General features: G+C 41.4%; 1 protein-coding gene across 1 annotated transcript in view; it reads right to left on the reverse strand.

The window, feature by feature from the left end:
• The window catches only part of cacna1g (calcium channel, voltage-dependent, T type, alpha 1G subunit), a 239374-nt gene that overhangs the window by 17826 nt on the left and 208289 nt on the right, over positions 1-13259 (reverse strand). The window contains exons 32-33 of the mRNA XM_055654095.1: positions 4836-5019; positions 3475-3641 (exon numbers count right to left, since the gene is read on the reverse strand). Of these exons, the coding sequence (XP_055510070.1) occupies positions 3475-3641; positions 4836-5019 (351 nt within the window). The remainder of the gene's footprint in view (positions 1-3474; positions 3642-4835; positions 5020-13259) is intronic.

Below are 13259 nucleotides of genomic sequence, written 5' to 3' on the forward strand. Positions count from 1 at the left end.
AGAAAGATAATCACCATGAAGAACACTGCAAATATCCTGATGGTAACAGATTCTAGATCCTGATGGAAACAGTCGTCTCAGGTAGCATTAACAAATTTGAAAAAATGCCAATCACAAGGCATAAGGTACAGGTGCACAACCTTTTATCCGAAAGCCTTGGGACCAGACACTTTTCGTAATTCAGAATTTGTCGGTCTTGGGAATGGAATTTTTTTAGCGTAGACTTTAATGGCTGGCTCAGTGGTAGAGTGTTCGGCTCATATCCGCAAGGTCGCGAGTTTGCGCCTTGATCCCGGCAGTTACTCGGTCGTGAGTTTGAGTCTTCAATGTCGTTTTTTCTTGCAGAATAAATGTTTGTATGAAATGCAGTGTAGGAGAGGTGTACTGACTGTGTGGGCAGAACTTTGGAAGTGATTGCCCACCAGTCTAAAAAGCCGCTGTGTCTCCCTGTCCCTGGGATAGCAGGGGGCGATCAAACAGCACAATACCCCCCTCCCCCTCCAACTCCAGAGGAATCCGCTCCCTGATGGGCCGCTACGGCGACAAGTGGCAGTTTGCCCACAGCCCGAGCTGCGCCGCCCCAAGAACACCTTGCACACCATCAGCTTCTGCCCCTACGTGTTCCTCTGGAGTTGGAGCGGGGCTGGGCTGGAGTTGCTGCTGGCTGTGGGTCTCTGGGATCTCCGTGCTTGCAGTGGGCCTGGGAGTCGCTGTCCCGTTGGTCCTGACGTCTCCGGCCACCCCCCTGGACTGGAGCTGAGACTGGGAACTGTACCGCCCTTGCCCCCTCCCTCTGCAACTGCAAACAACCCCACTCTCCTGCAAGGGCGGTACATTTCCCGGAGGATGGCAGGTGGCCGGAGACGTCAGGACCAACAGGAACCCACTCCCCGATGGGCCCCTACGACGCCCCGAGCTGCGCCCCGTCATCCGCAACCCAGGTTCCTCTGTAGTTGGAGCGGGGCTGGGCTGGGCTGCTGCTGGCTGTGGGTCTCTGGGTTCTCCATGCTTGCGGTGGGCCTGGTGGTCGACGTCCAATTGGTCCTGATGTCTCCGGTGACTGCACTGACCTGCTGGCAGCCATCGCCGACTTGAAGACAGTGCAAAGCCCCCGCGCCGGTGCAATGAGCGGGGAGCTGGAGAGGGGAGGGATGGGGTCACACACATGGCCGGGAAGCAGAGGGGTGTAGGTGGGGTGAAACTGAAGGGAGCGACAATCTACTGCTGCCTGCACGCTGTTAAAAAGTTCCCACGCAAGACTCATGATACACTGTGTATCGTGAGTCTAGCTGGCAGGTAGCAGCATATTGTCAATTATTAACCCTCCCGCGCAATATACCCTCATCTTCTCTTTTATGAATGGGGATTTAGTTCCCCTTTCTTCAAGGACCGACCAGAGGTTCCGCTGTCACCTCTGCGGGCCGCCCTCGGTGAACGTTTTCAAGGACCTTTCTTCAAGGACCGAAAAAATGTCGCTATTCGGAGGTTTTCGTTATTTGGATCGTCGGATAAAAGGTTGTGCACCTGTATTAGCAAAACCCACAGGGTTAAAGGCAAACTAATTACCAGGATCAAATGGCCTACACCAAAGTGTTTTAAAGGAATTATAGCTGCATAGATATGGAAGGTTTACAAAATGTATGAATTCTGCGATGACACCAGTGGATTGGTGAACCCGAAATGCGACTCCCTTGTTCAAGAATGAAGACAAAAGGTTGGAAACTATAGGCCAGGTAGTTTATAGATGTGCAACTGCAGGAAATATTCAGGAAATTGTCAATGAAGTGTCCAGCAAGTTCTCAACCTACAGATCCAAGTACATTTCCCAAATGTGTCTGTACTTGTGTAGAGAAATGACAGCAATTCTGCAAGTTCCAAACCAATGATAATCAATAAATTATATAATATGAGAAGTACATTGGATGTAACATGGACACAATACTCAGAAAATAATAGACACCTGGGTGAGATGCTGGCGCAGCAGTAGAATTGCTGCTTTACAGTGCCAGAAACTTTGGTTGGATCATGACCACCGTTGCTTCTATATGCAGTTTGTACGTTCTCCCCGTGACCTGCGTGAGTTTTCACCGCATGTTCCGATTTCCTCCCACACTCCAAACATATACAGGTTTGTAGATTAAATGTCTTTGGCAAAAATTATCCCTGGTGTGTAGGATAGTGGTAGTTTGCGGGGATTGCAGGTCGGCTGGGACTCGATGGGCTGAAGCCATGTTTCTGCGTTTTATCTCTACACTAAACTAGACATTATTATATTACTCAGAAAGGGGAGATCAGACTGAAATACATAGGGTCAGATGACTGCATAACCCAGGATGGGAACAAGCAACAAGATGGGATATTGGTGAGGATGAATAGTAACAACTGCTCAAAAAGGTCTGCTGTTGATTTGTGTGATTAACATACATCACACTGTCCATCGACCACCCATTTACACTTGTTCTAAGCAATCTTGCATTCCCACTTTCTCATCCACTCCCTAGATACCAGGGGCAATTTTACAGAATTGACCTACAAACTGGCATGCCTTTGTGATGTGGGAGGAAACAGGTGCACCTGGAGGAAACCCAAGACAGTCACTGGGAGAACATGCAAACTCCATACAGACTGCACCCAAGGTCAGGATCGAACCCAGGTCTCTGGTGCTGTGCAACAGCAACTCCACCATCTGTAGAGACAGAATGATGGGAGTCAAATATGATTACCAAGTGTGATTCCTTTTCTTTTAATATTAGGCATGAAAATAAAAGCATTTAAAAATAATTGAAATTAATTCTGGATAAAAGCATCCCCATGTTTACGGTTGTATGAGAAAAGGAAGCAAGTTTGAGACACAAGAAACTGCAAATACTGGAATTTTGAGCAAAGCAAGTGCTGGAGAACACTACATTGGACTAGTGGGGAGAAAGCTGGAAAAGTGAGGTGGAGTAGGGCAAAGCCTGGCAAGTGATAGATGGAAGATAGACACAAAATCCTGGAGTTACTCAGCGGATCAGACAGCATCTCTGGAGAAAAGGAGTAGGTGACATTTCCCTCAAGAAGGGAAATTCCCGTCTCGATCCGAAATGTCACCTATTCCTTTTCTCCAGAGATGCTGTCTGACCCGCTGAATTACTCCAGCTTTTTGTGCCTATCTACAGTTTAAACCAGCATCTGCAGTTCCTTCCTACACAAGTGGTAGATGGATATAGGTGGGGAAGAGGAGTGATTAGCAGATGGGTGGAGTAGGTAACAAAGACTAGAGATGGAAAGGAAACAAAAGGGTATCAGATGAGGGAATAAGAGGAGAAATAATGTAAGGCTGGGGGAAGTGGTACCAAGGGATGGGGGGAAAGGTGGGATAAGGGAAATATGGGGTTGAGAGATGAAGCAAGATCTGCAGACAGAAAATGTCTCGGGTGGAAGTTGTCACTTGAAAAGTGTGCTGAACTTAGGCTTTTCAACACTGATACCAACCTGTCTACGCAGCATTCTGTGGGCGCTCAGAGGTTTCCGAGGGGGAGGAATCTTCGGGATATTTTCAGAATCAGAACTGTTCTGATGGCTGACAGGGAGGAACTCCATAGGAACTTGGAGGTGGCCACTGGTGCCTGTGGGCTGTGAACGAACCGATGTGGTTGAACCTAGGGAACAATTTGCAACAGTGATTATTGACCATGTTTCTAACCAATAAACAATTCTTCAGGAGATTTCTAATCCAGTGTTATTTGCCAGTTTTTAATCGGGATAACTATTTCCAACCAATGATCTTTTAAAAAGATTATTGCAACAATAAAAGACAATTTACAGGCCTTCCCCTCTAATTATTACAATAGAAATTCAGTGATATTGTTTCTCAGGATGCCCTAAAGATCTTCACAGATCTGGACCACTTGTCCAGAGAAATGCGGCAGCCAGTTTACGAAAAGAGGGATTCCACAATTAGCAACCCACTGAATAACCAGTTGTCCTGCTTTTAGTGGCATTGGTGGAGGATAAATATTGTTGAATGAACCAGAAGAATCTCCATTCTTTTCTATGCAAAATATTGTGGGATATCCACCTGCAAGAGTTTAAACTCAGTTGAATAACTCATTCAAAATACTGTTCCTACAACCCAACAGCACTTCCTCTACTGTACTGTACTCCCTCTAAGTGTCAGAGCAGCATGCACGCTCATGTCCAGGAGTGGATCTTGGATCCCAAATCTACTGATATAGAGGGAAAGAATTACTGATCGGGTTAAATTAAGGCATTTAAAGTTTTTCTACATAGGATTAGTGGTTTTCACTGTGTAGACTGTTGAACATTTTTATAAAGAACCAGGACAGACTGGAATCGAAGCAAATAGGTCAGTCCAATCAAATCGTAAACAGTGAGCACATTTTTCAGCAGGATCTTATAACAGCGATAAGAACTAAATTGGCAATAACTGCCCTGCATTCATTTATTTACTGACAAATGTTGGGAAATGCATGGAAGCAACAATATAATGTTCAGTTCATTATTTTGCCTGTAAGAGGTGTCACAATGTACATCAAAATGTAGGTATACGAATGATTAATTGACAACATTGTAATTACAACAGTGAAGATGCCCAAGAGACAAGGTGTCATTTAGGGCAGGAAACAATGTTGAACTTAACAGAAAGACAATTCCATCCACTTTTAACAACAATTGTTATCATAATGAATAGGATTTTTATTTTTTATTTAGCATATTAGCTGGATTAGAACGTTAACTTGTATCTTTCTGTGAAGTTACTGAGCAAGTTGATCACATTACTGCTTGATCATTGACCTAGAGACTTTAGTTTTACACTCATAGATAAGACATACCAGACTGTGTCTTGTGATCATTTTCTGACCCCTGCAGACCTTCTAATGGAGCGGGGTTGACAGGCTGAAACATGTAGCTATCATTGGGCAGAGAGTGTGTGCGGCCAACAAACGGTTTCCGCACAGTGAGAAGGTTCTTCTCTTGGATCTCCTTCTTCACATCTTGTTCTTGAGTGTGCTCAGCCTGCAGGGGAGAAGGTTGTTGTCAAATTTGCGGGGCAAGGCAACAATGACATCTGAAAGACGCTGAGCTGCAGATAATGTAGAAAACAATCATGCAGAAGGTCATCAATGCGACAAAATGACCTACAGTACAGCAAGAGGCACAATGAAAAAGGAAGTACAAAACATTTGAGCAGGAAATGTTGAATCATTTTGCTGTTAAGGCGAATGAATCACAATATAGACACGCTGCATCGCGACAGACACAGTAGTGTATTACAATACTCAGCAATCCGCACGACACACAAACCATGACAATGCCAATTCCATCAGTCAACTGCTTCATGCAACTTCACAACTTCTCTGCATGCATGTCATATTCCTCAATACGACATTTACAAATGCATCATCAGAAGCTACGAGCCGTTTTTCTAGTAACCCATTTAAGTTATTAACGCAAACGAGGCAACTGTTCTACAAATTGGGAAGCATATGCTTGATAACTAAGGATAATTATTAAGAATAACCTGTCAGTGAAAATCCAGAAGATAAAAATTATGGGGTAAAAATGTAAAAATGTGCGCCAACCTGGTGGCCGAAGCGCCTGTTTCTGCGCTTTATCTCTAAACGAAACAAAACTAAATCTATCCTGTCCTTGATCCACCCACCTGTTGTTCGGTTTTATTGAAGCCAAATACGTGGATATATTATTGTTCAATGCTGCCACTCAAGGGGAATTTCTATCACCACCACTGCCATTTCTTATTTTTTTAATTTGTGCCATGGCAAATTTCAGGGGGGCCACAGAAAAATTGGGGGAATTAGGGAGCCACAGGTTCAATGAAGGGGTCACTTTTTTCCCGCTAATAATGTCAGGGGGGGCCACAGAAAAATTAAAGAGCCCAAGGGGGCCATGAACTAAAAAAGATTGGGAACCACTGCTTTAGAGCATACTTTCTCACTTGCCCTATATGTTTGATGCTGCCAGCTTAGTCTATCAGATATAATGTGCTTCAACACTTTACACAGTGGACATTGCTATCTGTAAGACAGTAGTTCTTTCCTTTATATACATCACAATTATTAGACTCTGTTGTCTCAATGTAGATTTAACATATTATTACTATATTTTAGATATCATCTCTACTCTTTATCGGAAGGTGTACTTTATGTCATTTCAAAGGTAAGCCACGTGTCCTCTATATGTAAAACATTGCTCCCATTAAAGATACCCATATCATGTATCCCCTTGAATATAAATTTTAAAAGCTGTGCACAGTTTCCATCACTTTCTATTAACAAGAATCTATTCAGGATATATTCTGCATCTCATTGTCCAAATGAATAATTTTGTTATTCTTTCTCAGTCAAGTCAGTCCAGTCCTTAATGTAGAGCAATGTTTTGGGAAATAGTTTCACTCACACCAGTTATTTTTCAGCATCAGATCCACCTAAATGTCCATGCCTAAGAGGGCTGAATTTGGTTATCAGACATCAGGATCATCTCACTCTTGCCTAATCTACAGACCACCCTGGGTACTCCTTCTCTGCAGTTGGGTAAACTCTTGTTACAACAATATATAACTCTGAGATGAATTGAAGCTGCAGAAACACCTGGGAGGTTGGATGAGAACATCTAAGAGTAGAGCGCCAGAGGGGCATTAACCTCTGCTGTCTTTTTAAAACAAAATGCTCCTCCCTCCTTAAAGTCTAGGCTGAGATGCACGAACCTCAAATAAAATAAAACAGGAAATATACTGGAATTACAATGAATGCAATCTGTTGAGATGGCAACACTAGATTGAAGGGAACAATGCATCAATTCTAAATACTTGCAACAATATCAGAATCTTTTTTTGTTGTCTCGGACTCATTGTAACACATCTGTACCACAGGATTATCAGGAAGATTTACATCTGCATAAGGGAAACAGTTTTTCATTTAAAGCAAATTGTTCATTCAGAATAAATCAGCTTCTGGCATCAATTTTGTCCATTAAACACATGCTTTTGCATGAGGCATGATAGGAATAGTATTCATTGTCATTGGTACCAGCTAGAACATAGCACAACAGAATTTCTGTATCACTCTGCCACAGGAGACATATTCAATGATGAATGACACGAACAAGAAGCACATTCAACAGAAGACAAATACAGGATCCAGAAATGTTGGCTTGATAAAAAGAATTTGTTGCGCAACAGATGAAAGCATTAGTCTACACATTAGCCTGAAAATGTCAAGTGCTTTGGCAGCGAGAGGAGCAGATGGGTTTATATATAAATCAGGGCCAGAAATACTCTTCCTTTGTGCATTTTCCAAGAAAGGGAATGCATAATATCACATTATTAAAGTTGGATATCCGCAGATCATGTACTGTCATGTTTTGTCTCTAGTTTCAATCGTCCAAAGTCAAGGGAAATGTCGATGGAGTTTATAACATGCAACCTGTACCCTCCACTGTTTTTGCAACGTTAGAATATTGACACAATTGTGTCTGCAAGTGTACGACCTTCCTAGTCGGACACTCATTCAGAGCTTTGGTGTTGCCGCTATTTACTTAAACTTTGCTTTTATGACTCTTACTAGTATCAGCTGAACATTTTGGAGCTTTAACGTTAGAATATAATTATTTTCTGAAATTACATACTTTTTTGGAATGTCCTTTATTTATCATGATTGATTTACGGAGTGAGATCAACGAATCTTAGCAAGGACAGATCGGGCTATTACATGCATACCGGCTGTTACAGGCTGTTCAATCTATCTGGTGCTCAATGTGTCTCACCTGCAGCTTTGAATGGCCATTAAATGATGGGTTGTGGTTAGGTTTAATGCCTCTGATGTCTCATCAAGGCCCATGATATCATTTGTGAGAGGCAAGGAAGGATAACCAGCATGCAAGCCCTGCTTTTAATGCATTTTACTTTTAGCTCCTACCATCTGTAATTAGCTCATTGTCAACACAAAATGCATAAGTCCTCCAAACTTCTATCTACCGTGCTTCCATTCTTCTATCCTATTTGAGCTGGTAGTGTCAATGTTACTCTTCCCCTAATCACTGTTTCCTTTTATTCAAAATTGTCATAATAACCTCGTACTCAACAAAGTTGACTCCTACTTCATTGCAAAGTACCAGCCAATCTCACCCTCCCAAGTTTGCACTCATCTTTTGTGGAATTCTACTCTGAATCTCTTTAGTCAGGTTTTTTGTTTTGCAAATGACATCCAAAGTGATTGTGACACGTCCTTCTCAACCAGGCTCTACTTTTTAACTCCATCCAATCCTTCTCCAAAGACTTTCCTTGATTCTACACCTGCCTGATTCCGTTCTTATTTACCCAGAATTAGAAATGGCTTCACTACTGATTCTGCACCAGTGACTGGTATTTATCCCTGGCCCCTCCTGTTCTCAGTTACATGCTTGGTGATACCATTTAAAACACAGGATCAGTTTCCACATGTACATCGATGGTTCCCAGCTCTACTTCACCATGATCTCTTTTGAAGTCGACAGCATCTTTAAATGGTTAGGCTGCTTGTTCAATATCCAGTTTTGCAAGAGCAGGAATTGTCACCAAGAGATCCACCATTGTTCTCTCTAGCAATTACCCGAAACAGTGTATCTTCAAATTTGATGTTGCGTGTGACAATATTAAGGCCATCTATTTCCAATCCCAGGTTCCAAAACAGCTTCTTCCCAGCAACCATCAGGCCCTTGAACACTGCACAACACAAAGCACTACCTCAGCAACTATGATATTCTATGGACAGTGGCTCTGGTTGCACCACAGATTTGTTTCGCACTATTATGGTTAGCTAGTATTACATAGAAACATAGAAATTAGGTGCAGGAGTAGACCATTCGGCCCTTCGAGCCTGCACCGCCATTCAATATGATCATGGCTGATCATCCAACTCAGTATCCCGTACCTGCCTTCTTTCCATACCCTCTGATCCCTCTGGCCTCAACTACCCTCTGTGGCAGAGAGTTCCAGAGATTCACCACTCTCTGTGTGAAAAAAGTTCTTCTCATCTCGGTTTTAAAGGATTTCCCCCTTATCCTTTACTGTTATCGTTTACTGTTATTACTGTTATCAATTTATTGTATTATTGATTGTTATGTATTTACCTGTGTATTATTGCATTGTTAGGCTGCAGCAAATAATTTTATTGGTTTGTTACTGCTTCAGATGACAATTAAACATGCTTAACTTAACTCTTGACTTTACATAACATCTCTCAACACCACTTCTACCTTAGATAGGCACAAAAAGCTGGAGTAACTCAGCAGGACAGGCAGCAACTCTGGAGAGAAGGAATGGGTGACCCTTCTTTAGAGATGCTGCCTGTTACTCCAGCTTTTTGTGTCTATCTTCGGTTTAAACCAGCATCTGCAGTTCCTTTCTACACACTACCTCTACCTTATCTTATCTAATGCTGTCATCCATGACTTTTCTACCTTGGGCTTGGCTATTCCTATACCTTCCTTATAGCATTACTTGTTTCATTCTCTATAAACATGAAGGTCTTTCATGTTTCTGCTGCCTATGCCCTAACTTACACAGCCTTGTTTACCATTCATCCCTGTGCTCATCGATTCCTGTTGTTTTTCTCATTTATGATTTTGTTTACAGTGTACTACGTTTACATATTCTGTTGTGCTGCTCCAAATAAGAATTTCATTGTTCTGTCTGGGACATATGACAATAAAACACTCATGACTTGACCCTTATGCAAAGCCAGTTTTAACATCCTTACTTTGGTTTAAAATTCTTTTTGTTGGCACTGCCTTTTCCATTTGCAACCTCCTTTAGCCCTACAACACTCAGATGTATCCAGCCTGTCTAATTTGCTTTCTTGAACAGCCAAATATAAATCACCACGTGAACAGCAACTAATATTCTACAGTAAATCCCATAAGCTCTGAAAATCCTATCCTAAATATATATAATTGCCCATCTTTGGGACCCTTAAAACTACATCTTTGATCAAGCTTTTGATCATCTGTTATAAAATCATCGTTTGTGGTTTGGTGTTAAATTTAATTTGTTAACGCTCTTGTGGGATGTTACACTATGTCAAAGATCCAGGGTGTTGTTGAATTCCCCATAGATTTATGGTACAATTAATGTGCCACATGTGGGAAATCATTTTTTGTTTTCCATGGAGAGTGTTTTGTATATGAATCACTAAGCTCGTAAGCTGCAGAGATAGAAGATCAACAACATCATCATTTAGTTAGGATTTGAATAAGTTTGAAAATAGGCAATTCTATTAACTCATGATTCCAAAGAATATGTTAACAATTCCATATTAATTGGCTAACTGAACAGGTAGGATACCTGCCTTTAATACTTTGTGGTGGTAATCTGAAAGGCACTGTGATAGGGAAAGACTGTGATAGGGAAAGACAGACCGACAATTGTGCCATCAGAAATAAGATATAAAATAATAAAATGTTTGTATTCCGTACTTGATAAAGAGATCTGACATTATATATTCTAGGCTTCTTTTAAGTCCTATTTCCAAACACCACTAACAGCGATAACTGTTAGATAAGAATTTTGAATTTCCAAATCATAATTGCAGCACAATTGGAATTTGTTGATTTTATGTAGAACTTTATGAAAATGATGATGGAGCTTAATCACAAATTGCATTTCAGTTGATGATTTCGGACATCCTGAAGTGGTAACTAATCTCGAGAAACACAAAGAGATGGAAGTCAGGCTAGGTTTAACATTGTCCAGTTATTGAGCACATTATTATAACCAGATATAAATTAGGTGGTAGAGTATTTCGAGCCCTGGTATAAGCAGAATACTGGTTTGGAATAAGTACATTGCTTTCTAGCGTATTTAGTAAGAATACGTTTGCATCATCGGGCAAAGAGTCATCTGTCAGTGCTAACGACCACGATTTCTCAGACTGAATATCAGACGTCAGAGAAACAGCCTCCATCTCAGCTAGAGGGATCTAAACAGGGAAAGATGACCAGTTGTGAGAATCTAGGACAACAATTCACAATGGACTTTACACCTCAATAGACTGCACACTCACTTACCAGTGGTGAGTATAACTAGTTCATGTGCATTGAGCGCTTGCAAACTAAAATTATTTTCTCTTCCTTTTGTGTACAGTTCGCTAAAGCTACAAAGCATTTATTATCATTTTACCCTCTCTCAATTTCCTACTTCTCCACTTGCTCTCTTGGAACTATGATTCACATGGGGCACAGTCGCACTTATGCCAGCAGCTCCTGATACCTCACCTTTGTTTATTTACTAAGCCCTGTTAAGTGTTAGCGGTCTCAAGGAGCACTTCATCTCACATGTGTTCATGAGTACAACCAATGGGACTGTCATAGTTTAGTCGCATGCAACTCATGTTGCCAATTTCTAGCTTTAATTTAATTGAGTAAAGTAATCATTTTTACGCTGTTGCTTTCAAAGCACATTTTGGGGGTTGTATATTGCTGGAATCTTCATGCATCTCTCAGACAGAACTAAATACATATATTAAAAAATGAACTGTTCATTGCTGCAATTTAATTGGTTATTAAACAAAGAATAAGGAGATTTAACCTCTTGAACCTCCTCTGTTATCCAGATGGATTCAGGCCATTCCACACTTCAACTCCTGTCCCCAATTTCCAGTCTCCTTGCAAAACCACCCCTACTTTTTTACAATACAGAGCCCAGACTTACAATTTCAGAGGAGTACATTGCCCCAGTGACAATAGAACAATATAATTTTAGTCAACTTGGCAATTAACCACTTCTGCCTCTTTTTTAAATTCATTTTGATAAAGACTGTAAGAACTTCTGATGCAACCAATGGTTGTGCCGCAGTGTCACTGTTCAGGGACTAATGCTTCACTCATCACCTAGCAACGGCAATTGTCAGAAGCATTCAAGGTCTTTGCGGACACACATACTTCACCTGGGATCAGGGCCACAGGGCTCAAGGTGTTGAGAATGAGTTAAGGTAATCATAGCCCTGATAACGGTCACAGATTGGGTTGTCAATCAGAAAGCAGTTGGTTAAAAATTGTTGAGGGATGGGATGGGGTCAGTTAGAATTATGGACTGGATTCTAGCCAACGATCAGGTAAATGGGATAAGTGAAGGGGGAGAGGTCAGCAATTAGAATCAAGATTGGATCAAAGATCAAGCGAGCAGCCAGGATATAGGTGAAGGTGCTGGGGGAAATTTGGACAGTGATCAATGGATTGGTGGTCTATCAGGGATGTGCGAGGATTAAGAACTTTTGAGCATCGGACATGGTGCGGGAGGAGATTAGGGACCCAGGGATTTGGAGGATCTAGGACAAGGCTGTTGGAGTAATGTGGCGTTGGGATGAATCCAGAGACGGCTGAGATTTGTAGGAGTATTGTTGGCAGTGTGCTAACTGGGATAGTGCTGGCTGGAAAGATTAAAAGAGCAGGAATTTCCCTAGCAGTGTCCCGGTCTGGCAGAGTACTACAAAAACAAAGTGTGAAATAATGGCATTCCTGTAAAGTGGGGTCTAACTTTTCTTGCAAAATTGCAAAGTAGTGTCGAACAGGGAATGGCGTAATTTGATTTACATCCAAATTACATCTTGTGAGATGTACAAGTGAGACTCAAGGTGGGAAGCACCTGGTCACATTTGCAGAGTGAAGCAGAAATAGTTACAATTCCATTTCACTCTATGGTAATTACATTTTCAATCACACAGTGCTGAAGTAAACGTTGCCAAGCATTCTAATTTCTAGGTCAGTTTGAACAGTGTTCTTTGATGCAGAGTGTCCAGAAGTACAGGAAGTGGAATCAATATGTATGGAAATAAGAGATACTATAGGGCAAAAACATTGGCTGGAACAGTTATAAGCCTTGAGGCAGCAATGCAACTAGAAAGAAAATTGGAATGGCAATTAATCAAGAAAAAAGAAAACCTTTTTGGAAGAGTAATGCAATAATCATGATGGATTTTAATCTTCATTCAGATTGGGGAAAATTAAATTGGGAACAGTAATTTGGAGAAGATTATGCAAAATTTATTTTCACTAGTTTCTTTAGAACAATATGTCATGGAATCAACTAGGAAAGAGGCAATCAAAACTCATTTTGTGTCATGCAGCAATGTTAATTAGTAATTCCATAGTAAGAAATCCTCTAGGGAAAATGGACCAAATGCAATAGAATTTTGTATATAGTGGCTTGCAAAAGTTTTCATACCCCTTGAACTTTTCCACATTTTGTCACGTTACAACCACAA

The sequence above is a fragment of the Leucoraja erinacea genome, chromosome 23 (assembly GCF_028641065.1).
Source record: "Leucoraja erinacea ecotype New England chromosome 23, Leri_hhj_1, whole genome shotgun sequence".
NCBI lineage: Eukaryota > Metazoa > Chordata > Chondrichthyes > Rajiformes > Rajidae > Leucoraja > Leucoraja erinaceus.